General features: G+C 39.4%; 1 protein-coding gene and 1 long non-coding RNA gene across 9 annotated transcripts in view; one reads left to right on the top strand and one right to left on the bottom strand.

The window, feature by feature from the left end:
- Positions 1–12576, bottom strand: part of MANEA (mannosidase endo-alpha) — a 95306-nt gene extending 82730 nt beyond the window's left edge. For all 8 annotated transcript variants that reach the window (XR_009277169.1, XR_009277168.1, XR_009277170.1 and 5 more), the window contains exons 1-4: positions 12484–12576; positions 6693–7285; positions 3272–3381; positions 928–1004 (exon numbers count right to left, since the gene is read on the bottom strand). Coding sequence is in view for 3 of the 8 variants with exons in the window: in XM_058834797.1 (XP_058690780.1) it covers positions 928–1004; positions 3272–3381; positions 6693–7242 (737 nt within the window). In the remaining 5 variants the exon portion in view is untranslated. The remainder of the gene's footprint in view (positions 1–927; positions 1005–3271; positions 3382–6692; positions 7286–12483) is intronic.
- On the top strand, positions 91–13287 carry LOC131577229 (uncharacterized). The gene is made up of 3 exons (XR_009277171.1): positions 91–211; positions 3670–3790; positions 13090–13287. It is a non-coding gene; the product is annotated as an uncharacterized LOC131577229 (long non-coding RNA).
- Positions 13288–23626: the final 10339 nt, after the last annotated feature.

Here is a 23626-nt window from a genome sequence, read left to right as displayed (position 1 = left end):
TAGTGCTTACCATAGGTCAAGGACTTCTCAGTGTCTCCTGCTCTCCCAGTGAGGAGCTGCACAAAAAGCTGGGAGGAAGCAAGGCCAGGACAGCTGACCTGAGCTGGCCAAAGAGATATGCCACACTTCAGAATATCATGCCCATATATAAACTGAGGGAGCTACCTGGAAGGGGACTGAACAGGGCTGGGCCAGGTACTGCCCTGTCGTGGTGAGCAATTCATCTTGGTTTCTGTTACTCTCTCCCCTTTTCCTTTCCATCAACATTCCTAATAATATTATTGGTGTAATTATTATAATACTACTTTGCTTCAATCATGAAATTGCTCAACCCACAAAGTCTATCTTTTCCTTCTGATTCACTTCCCCAGTGCTAGGGGATGAGAGAGGGAAGTAAAGGGCAGCCGGTGGTAAACTAGGTTGCTGGCTGGGGTTAAACTGTGACAGTAACTTAGTGACAAACTGTGCTACAGTTATCAGTTTCCTCTGAAGGGCAATTCCCTAATTCAGTATGAAATAACAACAGTCTAAGCAGCGCTGATAAGCAAAACAACTAGTAGCTGTACAGAATTTGTGAAGTTAAAGTAAAATCATTAGAGGTCCACGCAATAAAGCTCTATCTGCCAGTCTGTCACTATCAAAATGTACATTTAATTTGTAGATCATGTTGCTAACCTGAAGTATCTAAAGTATGACCTGTGATATTAAAAATGTTGAAAGCAATTTGAGAATCTATGTAAAATTCACACTTCAATATTTAAAAAACAGACCGAGTTTTGCGGCAATGAAATATGAACAAAATTCCTTTCAGCTCTCTTCAGTCTCAGTAGACATCCTTACATATTTTTATAAGCTTTAGTTCATATACAGAAGTCCACTAAATCAGCATGTAAGAAACCCCAAGGGAACCATTCTGAAAAAGCTCACCTGTCAATGATGTACTTGACATTGTGGTACATGCTGCGATCATCTCTGTCTTTGTAAGGTTCGATATGAAAAGTGACCTGTTAGATGAAAACGTAAGAGCAACACAAACGTAAAACATGACTGAATACATGGGCACTGAGTATTATATGAAGCAAGAACCAGTCAAAAAAATACAATTCTTTACAGACCAAACATTTCAACAGTCTAGACTGAGAATAATCCAACCCTAGTACAACTCCTGCACAATTGACATTCATTAGAAGCTTCAGATCCCAGGAAGTTTTGTTTTAAATACTTCGTTTTTTTACATAGAACACTGCTTGTTTACCCTAGGCTACAGCAAGTGGTAATCATGCTTCAGAAAACTTAAAAAGCTACAAAACCTAAAACTTAAAATATTAGCTATTTGAATGTCAAAGAACTGATAAACTAATGAAACATTTTAATATTTTATTTCTAACTAATGTGTTAAAATCTGCTAAAGATAATGCTCCAAGGATAGTTTTCAGAGTCAAAATACATTTGAAGATTTGGGAAATGAAAACTTTAATCTAGTATTTTCTAGATTTATTAACAGCAACAAGCTCTTGGAACTAAATCTAATATAATATACTGCTTTTGCTCAGAATATCAAGCTTGGAGCTTATGGAGTTGATTAATCAATATGTGTGAATTCTAATGTAAGAATAAATTTGTTTTCAAATAGACAATGATGGAAGAATATATTATATTAATCAAAGCAACAAGTTTTTCATAAGCAATTTTAGAGCAGAATGTATTTAATAAAGTCTTTGACAACTCTGCAACAGTAGAAAATTTCCACTGCAGAGCCAATCTCTCTATTAAGTAGAAACTATAGAAAAATAGTTTTAGACTAAATCACTAAGACTGACAGTAGAGGGTGAAAAGCACTATAAATTCATCTTTCATTTCCAACTATCAAAACCAGGCAAATCAAAAGGGCGTATTTTCTCAGACTTCTATTTTGCAGAATAAACAGAAATGTATTTTGTACATTGGCTTTGGTCTACTGAGACTCCTAACACTTATTACAATAACTTACTAGTGCTAGAATACTTAAAAACATTACAGTGAAGGTAGCATTTCCTGCAATATCTATCCTGAGTATCTGTATTCCAGTAATTCTTCCAAGTGGTAACAGCAGCTTCATCCATATTGCAATCACTATTGTACTACTACACACTATTGTATTTTCCTTGGTAGCTTATTTCATTTGGCCTTGACTCCTTTGAGACTTGAATGTTAACAAGTTCTTTTCGGCGAGAGCAAACTAAACTAGATGGTCTGAAGATTTTGGGAAAGGATTACACCGTTTTCTTTTTAAAAATTTATTAGATAGAGTGCAACCTATGTCATATGATGCAAATCAGACAGTATTTGTAACAGTTTCAAAATTACTTCTGTATCAATGCTTGCTTCCTCCTGCTTGCTAAGGAATCTACAGTTACCCCCAGTGACAGGAAATTTCACTGAGAATTTGCAACTTGCATAACCGACTAAAACCAGAGCAGATGAACAGGTTGTGTTTTCAGTACACAGTACAGACAGCACACTCCAGACATGAAACATATGCAGCTACTTAAAAACCTATATTTATTACTTGAGAGAGATTAAAATTAATTACACATTTTCATTATCACAAAAGGGAAATACAAGTTTTATTCTAAAAATAAAAAAAAACAAACCACAATTTAAGATTCCACTGATCAATTCATGTAATCTTTAACTCACTTGATATTTTACCTATTTTAAGAAATCAGTAACTTAGCCTTTCTATCCCTGTCATGCCCTGAAGTAACTCTGAAGTCTGAGCAGCATGTGTCTGACCATACAGTCCAAGGCAAGTGCTCCTGGTACCTTCTGCAATAAAGACATTCATTCAAACTAGATATTCTGAATCTGTCTTTATTCCTCATAGATGCTCGCTCCTGATCTCTATGATAAGGTGCTAACATGTTATGAAATAAAGCAAAAAGAAGATAAGTATTTTTCTTTCTCAAAGGTCCTCACTGTATTTCACAGTAGTTTGGAATATGTAATACTTCCCTCAACTTCCAAGACTCACTGGAAAACAACATAATGTCTTATTTTAAAAACTGTTTCTTGAAAAGAAATTGAAATAAAATAAAAATGCACCACACTATGCCTCAGATTCTGCAGGCTAAAGCAGATTACAATATTTATTCTGCTTATAGGGGAATATTACTCAGGTCCTACCAAAGTTCAGTGCAATTCAAAGGCTTCCCTGAACAAAACAAAGTGCAGTACAATATCAAGGTTTACTATCCTAATTGGTCCTATCAGTCACCTACAAATGCTTTACCTTTAGGTTATATTTGTGTGCATAGTCCAAAACAACTGGCACCAAATCATCAGTTGGTTCTCCATTTTCATCAGCCATACCTGGCGGGTACCATGAAAGCACTATTACACCTGAAAATATAAAACTTGAGTTTTAAATGTTGTTTAACATATTACAGGTATATATACTGTAACACTGTCATGAGTTACAATTATTAATGTGATATCTACAAAAAATAAATCAGAATCTCAAATCATTTTTTTAGCAGTTACAAAATCTCAGTATTCTCAGAGGGGATCTTAACTCCTTTCTTTATAGGACTGCAAAACAAAGACTGGTTAGATCATTTGTCAAGGGAACAAATCTGTACTCAGTGTCCTAAGCCAAACACTTAAGAGCTGTCCCCTCCCACTTTTCAGCACAGCGTTCCAACCTTCAAGTTGTACAAGAAGAAAAGAGTGCTCTCCACTAAGGCATTATAGCTATGCCATGACACCGGCAGAGAATATCAAGATAAATGGGTTATAGAACACTGAAGAGGTAAGAGTTGTGCATGTGATGAAGAAGATTCTTATCTTATTAAACTTTACTCCCCATCATATTTCCTCATTGTATCTCTGGCTAAAATACAAAACAACTTATTACTAGAAACAGTGACTTCAATCCCACAACCTTCTTTCTTGCTCGTACAATTACTATGGTATAATCCACCCTTCCAAGCATGTAAAATTAGTTTTTAAATTTATTGTCTTCAAAAATGCTTGAGTAACTAAGGATGTTACCAGTGCTGTGGATAAAAAAGACAACAAATAACATGTCTTCATGTTGTAAATTTTTTTCTGATGCTCTCCAAGAAAGCAAAAGAACACACTCCTCAGAAAGACTAAACCCTTCCCTGCTGAAACAAAATGCTGTCAGATAAACAGATTAGCTCTTTCAGGCACACAGCTGGAAACAGTATCAAAAACAAGCTAAGTCTGAAAAAATCATGAAACAGTGATGTAGAAATATTTTCCTAGCGATGCTATTTAGAACATACAGAAGAATAAGTCAATATGGTTCTTTTTAACTAAGTAATGATTTAAGTAAATGAATAAATTCACTGAGATAGGGAAGTATCTTTACTAACATTCTAACATTTCTGAACAACAATTTCCAACAAACAATTCCAAAATTAGGAAAAAGAAACCATAAATTATAGTGAATAATCACACAATATCAAAACCAGATATCTGCACTCACTACACGCAGAAGGGAGTTCAACTACTCTTAGACACACTCTCTCTGCATTTTATCAAAATCACAAATAACAGATAATCACAAGACACAGTCTGCTCAAGGAAAGCAAAATGCAATATTTTATTGCATTTTATCAGATTATCTTTTATTTCACACAAAAGAAAAAGACTAAATGCTAATGATAAGGTGTACAGGACAAGCAGAACAGCAACAAATCTGGATATCTTGAATACATCTGACAAGACCTTCTTTTACACCTTTAGGAAATACATAAAAGTTCAGGAGACAGAATTGTTGATCAAAGAACCTAAATTCAAATTTGCATTGGTCTTTTCCTGAGAAAGACTACTACACATTTTCTTTCCTGTGGTTAAAAAAAAATAATTATGTGTCACTTCAATAGTCTAAAAATAAAGGGGGTGAATTTGACACTAAAAACAGTGTCATAAATGTTTAGAACCAGAAAAGTGAGTAAAATCAAAAGTGGACACAAAAAAAGACTGCTGCTGCAAAAAAACAAACTTCCCCAAGCAATCTCATTAATAGAATTTACTGTATTAATCTGTAAAATATTAGGAAATATATATATAAGAATTGTAAAATATAAAAAGAATACAGGGCAGCACTGCATGAGACTCCTGTTGCCCCAATCTCATATATGCCTTCAATCATTAGACAATATTTGCTGAAAGAACCACTTACATTTTTCTTTTTTCATATGTTCTTTGATAAAGCCTCAAAAATGGCGAGAAAAAATGATTATGTGACTGTAAAATATAATAATGGATGAGAAACTGGCTAAGAGAGAAAAAGGATAAACTGTAAATAGTCAACCTCACAGTACACGACAAATGAAGCATAATTCTTTAAAAAACACCTGATGATTTATGTTAGTCAAATCTAGATGGAAGAGAACAAATTCAGTTGCACTTAAATCCTTAAATCAGAACAACAGCAGAGAAAAAGTGACTCTTTATAAATATCAGTTATGTTACAAAGCATGTCACAGGAAACCTGAACTACTCATTCACATTTCTAAGTTTTAAATGGAAAACTAACTGAAGCTACTAAAAAAATTGATTATGCAAAGTGGTTTTTTTCTAGTAATTGGCACCTTTTCCACCAGCAATTAAACTTTCTTAGACATCTGTATTAAGATGATGAGAAACATCACATATTCTTCTAAAGCTGCAAGTGCCCCCCTTGCATTCATTACACTACGATACGTTATCTTGTTTTAGGTAAGACTAAAACAGTGCTTATTGGCAACTTATATCTGAGATTTCTCTGCAACAGTCTGGTTACTCCTGTTGATGGAGTTATATTAGTCAAGAGGGTCAGAAATTAGTCAAGAGGGTCAGAAATTTCCTGTTTGTATTAATCCCTGTACAAAATAAATGTGAGGTAAAAACCCAGAAGATGACAACAACTAAGAAGTAAACACTACACAAGTAAATACCATCAATCAAAATATAAGAATTATATTATACCTTAGTGATGAGGTGAATGAAGGACATTCAATACAAGGTGATTAGCACTATGTCAATAATGAACTTGATTGTCATGTTGCTCCACATACATTTACAGAACCTGTTCAAAGTTTAATATTAGCCTAAGGACCATAAAAGCCCAACAACCAGGAAGGACACTAAAAATATATTGAATATTCTTATGTATACAGTTAATCTTATTTAGAAAAAGGGAACATCAATTGTGCTGAAAGGAGATACTTTTGGACAGTAACAAATCAATACATAACTGTTATTGCACACACAGCATTCAGAGAAAAAAGCCCATTCATATTTGAACAGACTGCTCCTTAACCATGTTAGCATGATTTACTGAAACCTGTTCTTTACACTGAAGTATTCATCTCCAAAAATAAAATACACAGAGAATATATTCTAGCCAAGGTTTCTGTATTTTCATTTATGTTATCAGTGTTTAGCAGCAAGTCATGAAAAACATGTACCTTCAGTATTACAAACACCATTCTTACATTTCTGTGCTGTTACACTCATCAGACACAGCTTTGAAGATGAAGGTTTCAGTTGGGGGTTAAAACTCAGACATATAAAGACATTTACCAATTTCAGACATTTCCTGAATTACACAGCAAGAAAGCAGGATAGCTCAGTTGTGCTCATTCACATATGTAAGGCTGGATAAATGAACAACATGCTGAAATGTTAACATTCATTACCAGTTGAAGCTGAACGCATTTGTTTCATGTGGGCTTCTATGACAGTAGTGTCTTTGGAACTGTAAGATCCAAGTTCTGGATAAAAGTTGGCCCCAATGTCCTCAGGAGGATTATGCCTTCCCTTTGGATAATTGTTTGCAATTTTGGGGTCCCAGTGTGGCAACAACGGATGATTCCAGTGAATATATTTACCATCAAACTGTGGATTCCCATACCAAGTATAGTAGAATATATGAAAGTTATAATTAGGAGAAGACAGCTCCTCTTCCAGCTTTTTTGCTGGAAACATAGATGCTTTCATAGTATTGACAGCAATACTATGCAAATTACTAACACGTGTCACAGTATCTCCTTGAGCCCTATTTAACGAATTCTGTTTACTGTCTAAGAGCACTGTCCGTTGTTGAAGCTCCGGCAACAAACCAAGTCCAAACGGATCCCCAAAGCCAGCTCTGTCAGGTCTCAGAGTCTTCAAAGCCATCATTATGGAGCAAATAAACAAAATAAAAAGCAACAAAATGACGCATGTTCTTCTGCGAAATCTTGCCATGATGTCATAGTTCAGAATCCCAACAGAAGGATTTTGGCCGCAACTGATCAAAAGACAAATATTCTCAAGTCAGATTTCTTATTACCTAGTATTCAGCAGTATGAAATGCTTCATAAAATCTCTACATAATAAAAATAACAGAGAGACAAACATGATGTGAAAAAACTGACTGCAGAAGGAACACCTTTATGGAGGGTGGGGTACACAAAAAAAACCCCATTTCTTTGTTTGAGAACATGTCACATTCTGAGGTTCTACCACCAAGGACTCAAATATCTTATAAAGTATTTTACTTCTGAACTTAATTTTTATCCTAACCCTGATGAATCCCATGAAATGTAAATTCTGGTTACAGTATTTAAGAACTATTATGTTTTGGAAGCGCTATTCACATAGAAATAATAAATAAAACAAGAAAAAAGCAGAAGCCATGAAAGGAGAATAACATAGCAGTACAAAAGTCAAAAACAATATGGGGTATGACAGAACTACAGCTTATGTTCAGAATGCAGGTTTCATTCACTAAGCTATTTACTGGCTTCAGACCAACCACTTTGTGTTCTGTTAAGCATTATATTAACAAAATACTCCAGCAAATTAAATTTAAAACCATGATGCTTTGCAACTTTTCAGATCTAAAATTTTATTTTTTTTTTTTCTGAATCTGAATCACATACGCAAAAAACAGCATAGCAATAAGGATGCATCTCGAGCAGAAAGCCTGCGAGTTAGCTGCTGGCAGCCAGTTAGTACAATGTCACAGTTGCCTGACACTTCATGTAGTGTTCCAGGGCTAAATTCAAAACAAGACCAATGGTACACAGCAAGATGTGAACCATGAAAGTAGGGGAAAGAAAATCAGTATTTACTGGAATGGAATGGAAGGTCTGATAACTTTATTTATAACTTTAATTCCTGTACAACATTATCACAAGAGAACCAGAGAAAAGGATTAACAAAATTTAGGTTACTACAGAATTATGTGGAACAAGATTATGCATAAAACTGACAACACTAAACTAGGAAATCTAAGAATAAATTTCTAATTCAAGGGTCATGAGACGTAGCATAGCTGTAATTTGTATTTCTGTCACTGACCTCTAAATTTTAGAACCTTATTTACTGAGATATACACAGGTAATTTTAAAATACTTATCAATTATCTGACCTTTGTTTCCTACCAATGTTACAGTGCATTAACACAGAGCTCAGTTGTCACAATATACTGCTTGCTACTGCTATGATAATTTTAGATAAGCAATTTTAGAATATGCTTTTTAACAATACAGCCTGAATTGAATTAGCAGTATTACGCTGCCACAACAGGAACTTCTGCTTCCATTTCCAGTATTAATCTGTTCATCCTACTGTCCCTACCTCTGGGATTCATTTGGTTTTCACAGTAAGGTCACTCATTTACTTTAAGAGGAAAACCCAGTTAACATTTCAAAAATAAACAACATGAAAATCCCAATGCACTTTTTTTACCTAGTTAAAGAGTGGACTCAGTTGAATAAGTATCACAGCACTAAAGCCAACAAAGAACAGATGGAGCAAGGCTAGACTACAAAAATGATGTTGTTCATTTTGCCCAAATGGATTCTGAAACCATACATTTGGCTACTGCCATGGAAAATGGCTTTACAGCATACATGCTTAGAGGATTTCACATTGCTTTATGTCAAATTACAGGGTTCTTTTTCTATGGCTAACAATCCATCCCATGATTTTAAAATTGTCAGAGATTGTTTGGAGTACAGAACATCTTACTTTATTAAGAAATTAACTTTAAATACACTAAAAATGCTCCTGTTATTTTTCATTACCTTTTCAGTCTTCTTTCTAGTAGATAATGCTATCCTTACCTGGTAATTTAACTCAATTTTCCAATTAGATAAATTTAGGTTTTCTGAAGGGTTTCGATTTTTTTTTAAGGAAACAATATTATTCATCTGACTAATGTATTAATGTATTCCATTTAATTTAACCCAGATGCCACTGATCTTCATTAAACAACATACAGGACTACCAGAGATAAACTACCTCTGCAATTATTATTTTATCTCCTCTGTGAAGAAGAACTCATGACTCCAATGTCTATAATTGGAATGTTCAAGGTTTTTCATATGGGTTTTCCTATTCTATATCAAAGAAGCTGTTCCTTTTTATTCTTGGTTGGTATATCAACTACTCAATTCCTCCTGTTTAGATCAAGATTTCACTATCATTAAGTCATTAGTCTGAAGTGTCAGGAATTGATCTTGGTGCTCCACGTTATTATTTCAACAAGTATTTTTTCAATGGAATATTCACATTGAAGTATACTAAAAAATGAGCAGCATGCTTACTAGCATTTGACTATCATTGAGACAGACCTTGGTCTACCACACCATATTACGAACTTCTGCTATGCTTATACAGAGGCACAGCATCAAAGTGCAAAATTTCTAGAACAAGTAAGTGATATCTATGGTAAAAGCTTGTATTTTGGGGAGACATCAGTCTCAAGGATGATAACATAATTTAGACCTGGCACAGACACCTATATTGTGAAAGCTGCATCGAAGGGGCTACAGGTTAGCAGTGCTTCACATGTCATTTAATCTTGTTCAGATCTACTTTTCAGAGACAGTGATGGATAAATTACCCTCATCAATGCTAGTGCCACAGCAAAAGGAAACATGCCAGTGAAACAGCCACATGAAATTATGTCTATCCTTGGAAGTGGAAAAACCTTAAAAATACATTTCTGATTTGACATTCACTAGACAAAGCATACCTGTGATTTTGCATTTGTCATGGAAATTCAAATTTCAGACTTTGACTGGAATTTACTGAGGTACATGTCACTCCTGTAGACTTAGGAAGTATCTTGCCTTGGACTTTTGGATTCACTTGGATCCAACAGCAATTAACTTTTCCTACTGAGAAAAGTCAGGCTGAATAACTTCAGCTTTATGAAGGTTAAGATCTTATATGCAGTTACCCTGACTCAGAAGCTTTTGGATTCAAACTCCATGTTTGTTGACACATATAGGTGTACCAGACAAAAATGTAAGCAGTTTGGGCTCTTTCTCCTGCATACTCCAATAAATTTTAAAAGAAGGAAAAAACCATCAGTAACAGGTCAGAGCTTCTCCTTTAAAGAATACAGATGGTAGTTTCCTTCATAACATGAGAAAAATATGAAGCTTTACCAGGAAAGTTAAAACCTGTATTTCCTGTACATTCTTCTCTTCTCAAAAAAACCCTAAACATCTGACACAGTTGTTTTGCTTTTTAGTTTGTAAACTACTATACAGAATTAAAAGCACAAAACACATGTAAGCCTATCCCATTATGATCATTTCTGTTCCAAATTAATTTGGGATTTTGGTAATAAATAGCATGAAATTCATCACAGCAGGCAAAATTTCCAGCCTTCTTAAAACAATTCCTCCATGAAGAAAAGAAAAAAGGGTCTGTGTAAAAATCTGAAGTATTTTCCTAACTGTTCCACAAACTTAATTGAATGTCTCAAGCTCTTACCTGACAGTGATTTTTTTTTTTTCTCCCTCGCTAGTGCTTTTTATACCCTTGTTACTGTGTAGGGAAATCTACTGTTTATCCTTTCCACTACAGGAAGAAAAAAGCATACAGATGTACAGATGCATAACTTTTTTTCCCTAACATGTTCCCCCAAATAAGAATGTTTCTTTAGTCAGAGAAGAAAAAGCAATTAAAAAAAACCCAACAAACGTGGTTGAAAGGGGTGATGGTACTTAATTAGTTGAGATAATTTTGGTCAGGCAACTCAAGTTTCAGTATCCTACCCAGTGGGGTGCTTTTTTCAGTTTTACAAATTCCAAAAGAGAAATATGCTATGCAAAGAAATTAGGTTCAGATAAAATAGATTTATCTAGCTAAGTAGGATTCAGCAAATACCGTAATTTATTCACTCTGATGCTCCTTAACCATAACAAACCGAAATGCAATACAGGGGAGGGCTCTGAAAATGTGATTTTATTTTTTATGACCTTACCTTTGGTCAAAGGTAAGGTCATCCAGAAGCCACTGAGGCTGGTAGCTCATGGATGGGATCAAAGTTTCTCAGGTAAGTTACCTAAGCTTAGTTTCTACTAAGTTTTCTCAGCTCAAATAAACTGAAAACTCTGAATTGATAGGTCAGCTCTAGGTAGAGCTGAAGCTCCTAGGCCTTAAAGCCCTGATTCTGGAGCTACAGTGCAGATGGCACCTAGAAACATTAATTAATTTTCCAAGTGATTGACCAGGTGAAGTTTACTAAACTGAGGACTGTTAAGAGTGCTTAAAGCACCACATTTACATAGCACATTCTGACCTGGAGATGACAAAGAATAAAAAGCAACAGAGGCTGACCATATGTGTGAGAACCTTGTGAGTGCTCCTAGTGTTAGAAAAAAACAGGGTATTTCTCAAAAACTTTCTGTATATTAAAAGACTGTTTCTAAAGCCTTTTTTAAAAAATAGCTTGAATCATTAAAGATGTAAGAAGACATTAGGTATGGCATGCAGACACTTCACAGCTGTATTGCATACTAAAAAAGTATCTTTTTAAACACTTCCAATAACGGAAGATTTCTTTTTGGTCTACCCAATTTAGAAAAAGGGATTTGAAATGTGACAACCAGAAAACGTGACTTGAATTTAAGAAAGACAGCAGGAGTAACAAAACACAATCCTTCTGGATTCTTTGCTGTAAAAGTGCTAAGAGAGCTTTTATATTAGAGTATTTGCCTTCAACATGCCAGCCAGCCCTCTCCCGCTTCGAAAAGACATGGAAACACACGCCTAACTGGGCGGCTGCAGGCCATGAGAAGAAAGCGACCTTTAGGCAGGGCTCACGGGGAGTTCCCCGGGGCACTTCGGGCCAGGCTGCTTGACAAGAGTTAAACGCAAGGGCGGGGAGCAGACCCAGCTGGCTGCGCTGCTCCCATGCCCTGAGCAAGCCACCGAGTTCCGAGCGTTCACACTTCTCTCTCGCTCTGAGGAACCAAGCGCCAGCCCCCGCCGTCACAGGAGCGCCCGCCGCGGACGAGAGGCGCGGCGAGGCTTCCGCAGGAGGGAGGGACGGCCCCGCCCGGGGGCCGCCGCGGCCCCTTTGACAGCGGCTGCGGGCGGAGGCGGGCACCGTCCCCTCCTCTCCCGGCCTCTCCCAGCCCCCAGGAGCCCTTCCCCAGTGCCCGGGGCCGGCCGCTGCTCGGGCCCGGCGCCGTTACTCACCCGCGGGAGGCAGGGCCGCTGCCGGCGGGCGCGCGCGGGCGTGCCCCTGCGGGAGCCGCGCGGGCCGGGCCGGGGCCGCGCGGGCTGCGCCGGGGCGGGGCGGCGGCGGCGCGTGCGCCAGCCGGGGCGCATGCGCGGGGCGGGCGGCGGCGGCCGGGGCCGTTATTCGCTGGGGAGAAGCGCGCAGCGCTCCCGCCTTTTCCGCTGGGAGCCTGGGAGCAGCCCGGGTGCTGGAAGGCCACAGCCTCCGCTGGGCTTTCAGATTGTGTTTGCTCGTTGTTTTGTTTGTTTTTGTCTCTTTTTTTTGTTTTTCCTTTTTTTACTCGAAAGACCTAAAACAGTTCTTTCAAAGGCTTTTTTGGATTGTTGGTTGCTTTGTGAAATGGTAGTCACAGAACCGATTTAGGTTGTGATCATTGACTCCAAGCTATGACCGAACACGTCCCTGTCAAATGAACCGTGGCACTGAATGCCACATCCAGTCTCCTTAAACATGTACAGGGATAGTGGCTCCACTACCTCCCTGTGCAGTCTGTTCCAATGTCTAATCACCCCTTCTGTGAAAAAATTCCTCCTGATGTCCAACCTGAATCTCTCTTCACGTAGCTTTATGCTTATGTCATCTCATCCTGTCCTTGGATGCCTGGGAGAAGCTGAACCCTGCACCTGGCTACAACCTCCTTTCATCCCTGAGCCTTCTCCGGGCTAAAGAGTCTCAGCTCCCTCAGCTGCTCCTCATGGAAATGTGCTCCAGGCCCTTCACCTACTTTGGTACCATTCTCTAGACTGATGACAAAACTGGGAAAGAAAATAAAACTCCACAGTCAGATGGCTACAGAGCAGGTATTTGTTTATTCAGTGCTGGGAGTGAGGAGGATCTTTCTGCCAAAAACTCACTCAATCCTTTTAGGCTTTCTGTTATGTGAAAAACAAGGTTCACTCTCCTGGTAAAATTTAAAAGTTTAATAAAGGACAATAGGAAACAAAGATAAGAAAGCAAAGTTTAGCGGCTGGGTGCTTGGCATTCAAGCCAAGAGCACACCTCCTATTTTGGAGACACCCTTTATGTACCTTTTCTATTGAATCAGCCTATTACACATTCATAAACAGTTATAAATATTTGAACTTTTCTCCAAACCAGTTTAAATGTTCCAAGAGCTGTTTAGCATGGCTCCTCCTCAGGACGGATGTTTTAGAGCATGCACATTTCTTGTCTGTGGTTTTAGTCCCTTCTTATTATCACCTCCAGCTTGGGTTTTGGTCCATACTTTCTTCAAATGGTAGGTGCTGATAATTGGCATATCAGTAGCACTGGGTCTTCATCATACATTCATTGGACATTATGACAAAGCAGGCAGTTCAATTACCACAAGCATAACTATATCAGCTATTTCACTGCTATGCCTAAATTTAGTTAATAGCAGAAATAAAAACTATAGCAAAGTTACTTTACCATTATACATATAATATTGATTTCAATGTTTTCTGAAAAGCCAATATAATAGTATGTATTTATAACAGTTATATTTTAAAAGTCCTTCCAGACATCATCACAATTACAACATATCATTAGCATACTTATAACTGCATAAAGCTGTGTCACGGTTTTATTACAGTTTTTTGCTTCAGTTCCTTCTGTGGTGGTCATCAGTCTACTGGTGGTCTTTTGATGAAGGCTTCTATAGTCTTCCTCACGTTTGAACATTTTACGTCTTTTCAGTACATGCCTGGTGCTTCATGTTTTTTAGTCTGACTTGTTTTTAGCTAATTTTGCAGTTTGCAGGTTCCCTTAAAACTTGCTATCTTGCTCCTGATGGTGTTTGTCATCTCGCTCTGTTGTCTTGCTTGCTTTACTTGCACATCTTGTTACAAGACAGAGATGGGCAAGTAATGGCTGGAAAAAGCCTTGGGCTTGAATCTGTGTGTGATGTTGTATATGGCACCTCTGTCCCCTAAGAGAAGTTTTCCAATTTTACATTAGAGTAGGGTGTTCAATAAAATGATACATTGACAGAGTCATTGTGCTGGGGGAATTACCATCCTTGACCCTGTCAGCTATATGGGCATAAATCTGGGAAAAAATATGTGAATAGAAATTCAATAAACAATCCTGTCATATAGTCATTTTGTAGTTACATACAATTACAATGTTGTAAAAATGGTTTCACTGATCTTTTCATACACTAACATTTCATGTGTGCTTTATTCTTTTTTCCTAAGCAGGGAAAATGAGCTATGAATCGTTCTCATAATGAGATTAATAACCAAATCAACAAAATAAATATATTCTCATTGTCTACTGTAACAACAGAAGTCTGAAGAACAGAAGAACACTTGTGTGTGAGCACTGCAGATTGACTCAATGCAAATTGTTGCACTAGGTAAACATCACAATCTTCCCATTGAATCAAAACATTTCCTTCCTCTGCCAAATGAAAAAAATACTGTAATGAATCAGATCCCTGTGGTGTAGTTTGCCTGAATTTTTGTTAAGAATCTCACTAAGCCATGAGAGAGATTACAAACACTCTCAGAATTGTGTTTTCATTGAAATCAACAGAGACAGGATTTCATCTCATATGTGAATGAAAAGACTTGGAATGAATGTCTCATACTGTAGATATAAACAAGTAAATTCAATAGCTCCCATGGTTCTCCTTGAGTTCTGAGAAAATTGAAGGAATTGTTGCATGATTGTTTCTTTGTGCTGTCTGAGTGATATTATGGGGAAAATATCTGCAGTAATTCTAATTTCTAATATTTCTTGAATGTATCTGAACTATTTCATTAACAAAGCGTGTTGTAAGTGATTCAGAAATGTCATGCTTTAATAATAAATTAGTTGGCATATGAATAGTCTGGAGATCAAACCTTGATATCTGTTTTATTTCCTCACAGTCTCCTCAGTTTTTTTCTTTACTGTTTTCTTTCTTTTGTTATCTTTTCTGTTCTCGTTTTTTTTTTTTTTCTTCTTCTTTATTTCTATCTTTCAAAACAAAAGGTATTGTAGGGGTGCTCTTGGCTTCTATTTTGTGGAGGACATAATTTTAATTTTCACTTTCTCTTTACCATGTGGAAGAACTTCTACTGGAACTAAGAAAATTTGTTTGAAAATAAGATAATCAGAAAGTTAAAGAGTGTAAAAAAATAAATGAAGCATTTGATAATGTTCCATTAAGGGTACATGTTTACTTGGCTAAAAGTATACTAATGTTAGAGAATAAGCAGAAAAAAAGTTCATTTAATGAGAAGGAAAAAAATTCTAAAAGTTGTTCTGGCATAGTTCTATTATGTTAAGAGGATTTTTGCTGATTAGACTGAATCTACTGGCTAAGATTCCAGAAAGCAAGAAAAGGAAACCCATATCACACAACTTCCTCCAAGCTTTTTTGCACACTAAGGAAATGAAGTAATTATGTTCAGTGTAAGTTTAAGTGAAACAAGGGATGCTAATATGATTGTGGTAATATTATCAATTAACTTTCTTTTTTAATGTCTTGCATTATATTTATTTTTCCTCCTTGGTCTTGTGACTGCTATTTTTTTTCAGGGTAAGCTCAAGATGTAGTTTTCCCTAGCCTATTTTCCTTCCTTCCTTTAGGTTCCATTAAGGTTACTCTTATCCTTCCTTTAGGTTCCATTATTTTCTTCTCCATTATATCCTGTGTCTTCTCACTTGTACTGTATTTATGGATATAATAGCTGTGATACACTGTTCTGGCTTCAGAACAAACACAGAACAGGGAATAGTCTGTGAATGTAGCCTTTGCTTCTATTCTTAATAGTCCTATCTGTCTCCAAATCATGAATCTATTTTCCTTCCAGTAATCATTCTTGAACCAGAGCTCCTCCTTTGAAGTTTCGAGAATCTCTGCCACTTTATCTGATACATAGCCATCTCTTTGAATTTCTCTTCTCAGAGCCTCCTACTGCTGCATCACATACTTTTCCTGAGCATAAGCTAAAGACAACCTTTCTTTTATGCTACAAAAACAGTGGCAAAGTGATGGTCCATTTTTCACTGGAAGTTTTTAGTAGAAGTAGAAATACAGTAAGAGTTTGGTTCAATTTGGATAACTATACCCTTGCTTCTTTACAAATGTCAAAAGATAACTTGACTCGATCTTCTCGAGTGGCCCGGCTAGCTCAGTGATGAGGTTTCTCTTCACTCGAGTTTCGAGCCAGCATATGTTTGTGGGGTTCACTGATTTTCTTCAAGAATCCAAGTCTATAGAGCGAGTAAAGAAATCAGGGGGGACTCTCTCTTTGGTTTGCATTCCACAGTTTTTATTTCTGTGAAGGGGAATCCAAAGGACGAGAGACAAAGGATTTGGGGTCTGGGGGGTTTCTTTTAACAGGGTTTCTCGGAGGGAGGGAACATTAGAGAAAGAACCAATTATATTTCTCAGTTAGTACATCTTACAAACTTTCTACAAATCAAGGTTACACACACCAAGATAAGAAATAACAGACACCAACTTCTTCAAATGCCCACAAAGGTGTAGGAGTATTCTCCACAGAGGGGCAGAGGGGGAGAGAGGGGGGAGGCTTGGTTTCCTGGCAACACAGGGGGGAAGAAAGGGAAGGGAAGGGCAGCAAATCCTCTCAGCTTCTATAGCTCAGAGGCATTCTGGGACAGGAAAAACAAAGTTAGAAACTTCCGTGTTGGAAAGAAGGGCCTCTCTTCTCCCAACCCCGTGCTTTCCTGGGCTAAAGAAACTTCAAGCAGCTGGAAATGCCAGCACGGTCTTCTCTTTACTCTATCCGGCCTCTCGCCGTGGGGCTGAGGAGAGAAACTTCAGTAACCATGGTAACTTAACGCCAGGTAAACAGTTAGGAGAAAGAGAAGCTGGGGGGGGAGGAAATCACAACTAAAATGTAATAAATTATGGTTGTATTAAAAATTCGGAGTGTATAAGAAAGATATGTTTTGTAGAAACAAAACAAAATATAAAGCATGGAAAAGCCTCCCCCCCCAGTGGGATGAGGCTTTCTGCCGAGGAGTTGCTGATTGCCAGCAACGCCCAAGATAACTAACCAAAACCGGCCCATCAACCCAAACAAACACACAGGACACGGATCATCAGGAAAACAATGACACTAGCTCGGGAAATTATCTACCTCCGGATCCAAGCAACGCCCTGCGGATTCCAGTGGGTAGAGAAACTGATCAATCGAAAAAGACAAGTTCCAAAAGAAAGGCTTCGCCAGACTCAAACATCTCTGTGTCGAAAAAGCAATCAGGGGAAACAAAGGAGGAAACCCGGCCGAGATACTCATCGGCACCAACCCGGATTCCACCACCCTGTCATGAAAAACTTAACTTTGCAACACACAGAGTCTCCTTTGCATGAGAGGAGATTCTGGCCGGACACGAAAATAATGTCATCATTCTAGGTCAGGAAATCCATTCACTGGACAATCAAGGACACTTGGTGAATGGAACTTGCCTGGAATTTTGGCCTGAGGACTTAAAAATCCTATAAAACCCCAATCCTGAGGATGCTCAGACGTGGATTTGGGAAACCTATACCTCCGGTGTAGACCCCTGTCCACCCAGCGCTGCGCTGTTCTTTTTATTGTGGGTTTTTATCGCTGTTTCTGTTTATTATTGTTTATTAATAAATTTCTCTTTGATTTTATCCCAAAATTGCCTTTGCATTTATAACAGATTGGTGCCGTGACTCGGATCGGAAAAACTGTGGGAGAACCTCGCTATCCAGGGGGGTACCCCCGCTGATTTCAGCGGCCTGGGAAGCCGAGAACCTCCGCAGTTCACTCCGACACCCGAACCAAATTTAGGCTGAGGTAAAAACCACAATAAAAGAGAAAATACGGATCCAGGAAGAGCTCGGGAAGAGAAGCCGCGGCTTGGTAGCTCATAAAAAGTCAGTTGTGCACGAAGACATCCTCGCAGGAAAATTGCTGTAAGTACTGCGAGGTTGAGCGGGGTGATTGGGCAAGCGTGTGTGAGACGTGATCTGATCACGGAGCGAGTGCGGACTCCAAAGCCGCGGTTCCATCCTCCCGCGAGGGAATTGGCCGGCTACGGAGGAAGCGAATCGGTGTGAAGGGTCTCTATACGCGTTTGTAAAACCTGGGGCCAAAGGGGTGCTCTGGGGGACCGATCAAAAAGGGCTGGAAGAGGAAGAGGACGTCCAGTAGAGCTCGGGAAAGAGTAAACTCTTCTAGCAATCAGGACCCAGGAGAGGTCCGGAGGAGAGATCAAAGCGCTAAGAAAAACCCCGGAACAGCAATCCGAGAAGGTGAGTACTAGCAGACTTTTTGACTCTCAAACTACAAACACAACGCAGAATACTAGGTAAGACTTTTGGTTTTTTTCTTCACCATGGGACAGAAAAAGAGTAAAATGCAAAAGCCAGTAGACACGAAAAACCCTTCCATAGAAACGAAGGAATTGTTAGACATCCCACCAGAAAGTCCTTTGGGTTGGTTGTTAAAAGAGTGGGAAAATTGCCCTGAAAGGAAAAAGAAGTCCAAGGCAAAAATGATCTACTATTGTGCCGAGGTTTGGGGTGGACAGGAACTGAGGCCCCATCTCACTTGGCCAATATTAGGAACATTTGAAAAGTGGACGTGCAATGAGTTACTCTCGTATGTAGAGAGCAAGGTTCCCTCGGACTCCGAGGAACCGGAATATGCCCGACTCTGGCTAAAGGCCAGAGTAGGACTATTTCCGATCAAACTAAAAAGTGAAACAAAAACAGAAACCTGGGAGCCCCTGGATCATTTACCTCCTCCATACCACGGGCCGGCAGGGTCTCCCGTGGTGGACCAAGTGGTGCCATCAGTTCCCACGAGCCAGCTGGCACAACCAAGTGAAGCACACACATCGCGAACAGGGGAACCGGCGCCAGCAGTGGTTCCGGTGGCCCCTCCCCTGGCTCCTCCTGTGGGAACCGCGACCGCCGCGGTTTCCCAAGAAACCATGGTAGCGCAAAATAGGGGATCTCCGTATCCCCCATTGCCCGTCCCGCTGCCCCAGCCAGATCCCCCGACCTTGGCAAGGGGAATCCTTCACAATAACCTAGTGGCGACTGATTGTTCATCAGCAATAAAGGAACAAAATCTTAAAAATCCCTATTCCCCTCCCGCAAGCAGGACTCGGTTTAAGTCTAGACAGATGAGTGAAGGATGGGAAGAGAATGAGAGTAGGCACAGGATGTTCCCTCTCAGGGAAGTGCCTACTGCTCCTGGAGTGATTGGATTTGTGAATGTACCCCTAAATTCAGGGGATGTGCGAGCATTTAAGAAAGAGATGGGAAGATTGTTGGATGATCCGTTTGGAGTAGCAGAGAGATTGGATGAGTTTTTAGGCAGTAGTATTTATACATATGAGGATCTCATGGCAATCTTGAGATCTCTGTTTAGTCAAGAGGAAAGAGACATGATTAAACAGGCTGGTATCAGGGACTGGGAGCGGCGAAACCCTCAGGGAACGCCGGGCAACCAAAAATGGCCGAGCGTAAGCCCGAGTTGGAGCGCCCAAACAGAGGATGGCAGAAGGAGCATGAATGATTTAAGGAATATGATTGTGCAAGGAATAAGGGAAGCGGTTCCCCGAGGCCAAAATATTAGTAAGGTGTTTGGGGAATGTCAGGGGAAGGAGGAATCCCCCACCGAGTGGTTGGAGAGATTGCGGCGAAGTCTGCAGATCTATTCTGGGACAGACCCTAGTTCTCCGGTGGGAGAAGTGTTACTTAAAACGCAATTCGTGGCGAAATCATGGGAGGATATTAGAAAGAAATTAGAAAAGATTGAAGGGTGGCAGGAGAAAAGTCTCCAAGAGCTTCTGAGGGAAGCTCAAAAGATTTACATGAGGAGAGAAGACGAGAAACAGAAACTTCAGGCCAAAATACTGGTGGCCGCAGTAAAAGAAGCTCAGAAACAAGAACAGACGCACGGCAAGTTTAAAACAGCGCCGAAAAAGCCGCAGGAGCCACAGAAGAATGGCTCCGCCCCGCGGAAAGATCCCCCAGAATGTTTTTACTGTAAGAAAGTAGGACACATACAAAGGAATTGCCACCAGAAAATAAAAGATGAAAAGGTATTTCAGGAAGATTAGGGAAGTCTTGGGCTCTTTCAGATGGGGATGATAACAGCTAAAGAGCCCTTGATAAAATTAAAAGTAGGTCCCCATCGCGAGGAAATAGAATTTTTGGTTGACACGGGAGCTGAGAGAAGCACCCTGCAAAAATTACCACAGGGGTGCGTAGCAAGTAAGGAAAAGGTAGTGGTAATCGGTGCGAAGGGAGATCCCTTCAAAGTTTCTGTAATTAAAAATGTGGAAATAGAGTCTGAAAATAAAATATGCCTAGGAAATTTGTTATTAGTAGAAGAAGCCGATTACAATTTGTTAGGAAGAGATATGATTGTCTCATTGGGTATAAACATTGTCGTAAAGAATTCTGAATTAGTAATAAAGATATTCCATTTGACTCCGAAAGATGAAAGGGAAATCGATCCCAAAGTGTGGCATTCAAAAGGGGAGGTGGGGAAATTAGATATTACCCCCATCAAAATTGAAATAGAAAACCCAGAGGACCCGATAAGGGTAAAACAATATCCCATCCCGATAGAAGGGAAAAGGGGTTTGAAACTAGTAATTGATGACCTCCTTAGAGGAGGTACCCTCGAACCCTGCATGTCTCAACATAACACCCCCATCCTGGCAGTGAAGAAAGCGGATGGGAGCTTCCGACTGGTGCAGGATCTCAGGGCAGTAAATGCTAGAACCCGAACCAGGTTTCCGGTAGTGGCAAATCCTTATACTTTACTTAACAGACTCTCACCTGAGGATGTATGGTACAGTGTAATTGATTTAAAAGACGCATTTTGGACTTGTCCTTTGGATGAAGGGAGTAGGAACTTCTTTGCCTTTCAATGGGAGGATCCGGACACAAACAGAAATCAACAGTTAAGGTGGACGGTCCTCCCACAGGGGTTTGTGGAATCACCCAATTTATTTGGACAGGCATTGGAACAATTACTTACTGAATTCATTCCAGAGGAAGGGACAAAGCTCTTACAATATGTAGATGATTTATTAATTGCTGGAACCATGGAGGAAAAGGTCAGAAAAAGTACAATTTCATTATTGAATTTTCTGGGAAAAAAGGGGTTGAAAGTATCAAAATCCAAACTGCAGTTCACGGAGCCCGAGGTAAAATATCTGGGACATTGGATTTCTCAGGGGAAAAAGATGCTAGATCCTGACAGAGTGGCCGGGATTCTGGTACTCCCAGCCCCAAAAACAAAAAGACAAATCAGGCAATTTTTAGGGCTCCTGGGATATTGCAGACAGTGGATTGAAGGATACAGTGAAAAAGTAAAATTTTTGTATGAAAGATTAAACACAGATAGAGTGAAATGGACCACTCAGGATGAAAGCAAATTCCAGGAATTGAAGACTGCACTTATAACTGCCCCGGTTCTAACCTTGCCAGACACAAATAAAGAATTCCAACTATTTGTTGATGTAAGTGGACAGACAGCTCAAGGAGTTCTGACCCAGGAGTGGGCAGAAAAGAAAAAGCCCATAGGATTTTTATCAAAAATCCTAGATCCAGTCAGTCGAGGGTGGCCTACTTGCTTGCAAGCAATTGTTGCAGTAGCTCTGTTAGTTGGGGAAGCAAAAAAGATAACTTTTGGAGCCCCTTTAACAGTCTACACCCCACACGATGTAAGAAATATCTTACAGCAAAAAGCCGAAAAATGGCTAACTGATTCAAGACTTCTGAAATATGAAGCCATGCTAATTAGTTCGCCAGGCCTCGAGCTAAGGACAACTACTGCCCAAAACCCGGCGCAGTTTTTGTTTGGGGAACCAACAGGTGAACTGTTGCATAATTGCATTGAAGCAGTGGAATTGCAAACAAAGGTAAGACCGGACCTGGAAGATCAGGAGTTAGAAGGGGGGGAAAAATGGTTTATTGATGGTTCATCAAAAATGGTAGAAGGAAAAAGAAAGTCAGGTTATGCCATCATAAATGGTAAGACCGAACAAATCATAGAATCAGGTCCTTTGCAAGCATGTTGGTCGGCTCAAGCCTGTGAACTGTTTGCACTCTTAAGAGCCCTCAAAGGCCTGAAGGGAAAAAGGGGAACTATTTTCACAGATTCAAAGTATGCATTTGGGGTAGTGCATACTTTTGGAAAAATATGGGAAGAAAGAGGTTTAATAAACACCAAGGGAAAAAGATTAATACATGGAGAAATAATTAAACAAATCTTAGAAGCTATCAGAGAGCCCCAGGAGATATCAGTAGTCCATGTAAAAGGACACCAAACTGGGTGGCGGTTTCACACCAGGGGAAACAATCTAGCGGACAAAGAGGCGAAACGAGCTGCGTTACTGGCGGTAAGTATTCCCGAGATCAGTCCCAAAGAAACCCCAGAAGTGTCCGTGTTTCCTTCAGAGAAGGAGCAAGAAGATTTCCAGAAGGTAGGTGGATATTTTAAAGAAAATAAATGGTGGTTGCCAGACGGGAGGGAGCTGGTTCCAAAAAGTATAGCGAGAGGAATACTCAGGAGATTGCATGAACAAACCCACTGGGGAACCAGGGCACTGGCTGAACAATTTTTAAAATTTTTCGGATGTAAAGGAATCTTTGAACTTGCCAAGCAAGAGGTACAGGGGTGCGTGATATGCCAGAAAGTAAATCGTGCCAATTCAAAACAAACAAATTGGGGTGGCCGGCCACTTTCGTATAGGCCATTCGAGAGAATCCAGGTGGATTTCACGGAACTACCAAAGATTGGGAGAAATAGATATTTATTAGTGATAGTGGATAAACTGACACATTGGGTCGAGGCATTTCCCAGAGCAAAGGCTACGGCCCAAACCGTGTCTAAAATTCTACTAGAGGAAATAATTCCTAGATATGGGATAATAGACCATATCGATTCTGATCAAGGGACTCACTTCACTTCCAAAATCATCAAACAACTGTCAGAAGCATTGGGAATCAGATGGCAATATCACACCCCCTGGCACCCTCAAAGCTCGGGACAGGTAGAAAGGATGAATCAAACATTAAAATCGCAATTGTCCAAATTAATAATCGAAACAAAAATGACTTGGGTCCGATGTCTTCCTTTAGCTTTGTTAAACATCCGGACC

The sequence above is a fragment of the Poecile atricapillus genome, chromosome 3, assembly GCF_030490865.1.
Source record: "Poecile atricapillus isolate bPoeAtr1 chromosome 3, bPoeAtr1.hap1, whole genome shotgun sequence".
NCBI lineage: Eukaryota > Metazoa > Chordata > Aves > Passeriformes > Paridae > Poecile > Poecile atricapillus.
The sequence above is the reverse complement of the archived record's forward strand: the minus strand, read 5'-3'. Positions and strand labels throughout refer to the sequence as shown.